The sequence below is a fragment of the Gavialis gangeticus genome, unplaced genomic scaffold (assembly GCF_001723915.1).
Source record: "Gavialis gangeticus isolate Ggan-Ray unplaced genomic scaffold, GavGan_comp1, whole genome shotgun sequence".
Taxonomy (NCBI): Eukaryota; Metazoa; Chordata; order Crocodylia; family Gavialidae; genus Gavialis; species Gavialis gangeticus.
In genome coordinates, this window is record NW_017728998.1 from 37,131,484 (window position 1) to 37,133,147 (window position 1,664).

Sequence of the window (1,664 nt, forward strand, 5' to 3'; positions counted from 1 at the left end):
CGGGGGCGGGTGCGGGTGCCGGTGCGGGGCCGGGGGCGGGTGCGGGTGCGGCTCCACGGCCTTGAGGAAGCGCTCGTCCGCGCCGGGCAGGTCCTCGAAGCCGTCGGAGCCCTCGGAGTCCGTCTTGGCGTCGGAGTGCAGCAGGTCGGCGTCCTGCAGCTCGTCCTCCAGCTCGTCCTTGTGGCTCTCTATGTTCTCGGTGTCGATGTTCTCCAGGTCGATCTCCTCCTCGTCCTCCCGCTTGTCCTCTTCCCCCTCGTGGTCGCTGCCGTAGGAGTTGCCCTCCTCGTCCGTGCGGCTGCGGGGGGCCCAGGTCATTTTATTCTCCTTTTTGAGCCGCCTCCGGGCGTTGGCGAACCAGGTGGAGACCTGCGTGAGGGTCATCTTGGTGATGATGGCCAGCATGATCTTCTCGCCCTTGGTGGGGTAGGGGTTCTTGCGGTGCTCGTTGAGCCAGGCCTTGAGCGTGCTGGTGCTCTCGCGGGTGGCGTTCTTGGGCCGCGACGGGTCCCCGAACTGGTACTGCCCGTAGGGGTAGAAGGCGGGGTGGTGGTGCGGGAAGGCGGGGTGCTGCACTCCCGGGCCGTCCTTCAGCTCGTACTGGGCGCCCTGGAGCCGCACGGAGGAAGGAGACGAGAACGGGTCAGGGCGGGGGCTCGGGGGCTTATTCCGGCCACGGGGCATCCCCCTTCAGGGTGCAGCCCCCCCTCCATCCCCCCGCCGGGCTGCTGGAGCGCTGCGCTGGACCCCGACCCCTTCCCCGCAGGGGGGGCCGGGGGGGTTTGCTCCGCACCTTCAGGCCAGCTGGGCACAGACTCGTGCATGGGGGGGCGGGGGACGGGCCCCAAGCCCTGAAGCCCGGCCGGTGCGTGCGGGCCAGCAGCCCCGATGTGACGTGCTGACTGTTTATAAACACTGGCAGAGCCCTTCCGAGAGCCACAGCAGCGCAGCCCAGGATCCCCCCCCCCCCCCGCCTGTTTGGGGTGGGTTATTTCATGTTATATTTTTGCAGTCACCCCCAGCCCTGCGCTTAGGCAGGAGCCAAGCCCCTGCCTGAGGAAGCGGCGAGGGGATAACCTGGAGCAGGCTCCCCGCTCCCTTCCGCGCGGGGGAAACTTCCCCGGCCTGCCCCCTCTTACCTTCTCCCCCTTCCCACCCGCGCCCGCTCCTTCCTGCGCCGCTCCCAGGGCGGCCGGCGAGCAAACCGGGTTGAACTCCGCTCCCCCCCAGCCCCGGTGGGAATCCGCCGGGAAACAATCCGAATCAATGCCCAGGAGCCCCCTGCCCCCCGGGCTGCCCCAGGTGGAGAGGGGCCGCTCGGGGCTGCGGCAGGACCCCGGAGGTAAACCGGCAGACCCGCTCCCGGCCCCGCTCCCCTGCTCTCGCTTCCACAAAGGCCAAAGTCAAGCGGGTTGGGAAACAAAAACCAGCCCCCTGAAGGCACCGCGGGGAGGGAGGGGGCGCGGGAAGGAGCGAGGGGGTCTCTGTGGTCCTTACCAGCTGCGGGAAGATGGGGAGCTCGGCGGTGTAAGGCAGGAAAGCCCCGTATCCTTGAGCCGCCGCTGCCGCCGCGTAAGGCGCTCCGTACATGGAGGAGAGCACGTTAGAGAGAGCCCCGGACGGGGTGAGCTCCGTCCCGCTTCGGGAGCCGCCGCTCCCCTGCC

At 69.4% G+C, this 1,664-nt stretch overlaps 1 protein-coding gene across 1 annotated transcript in view; it reads right to left on the reverse strand.

The window, feature by feature from the left end:
- Nucleotides 1-1,664, reverse strand: part of IRX3 (iroquois homeobox 3) — a 12,610-nt gene that overhangs the window by 2,434 nt on the left and 8,512 nt on the right. Inside the window, exons 2-3 of the mRNA XM_019505289.1 lie at nucleotides 1,498-1,659; nucleotides 1-609 (exon numbers count right to left, since the gene is read on the reverse strand). The exon at nucleotides 1-609 is cut by the window's left edge and continues 379 nt beyond it. Coding sequence (XP_019360834.1) covers nucleotides 1-609; nucleotides 1,498-1,659 — 771 coding nt within the window. The remainder of the gene's footprint in view (nucleotides 610-1,497; nucleotides 1,660-1,664) is intronic.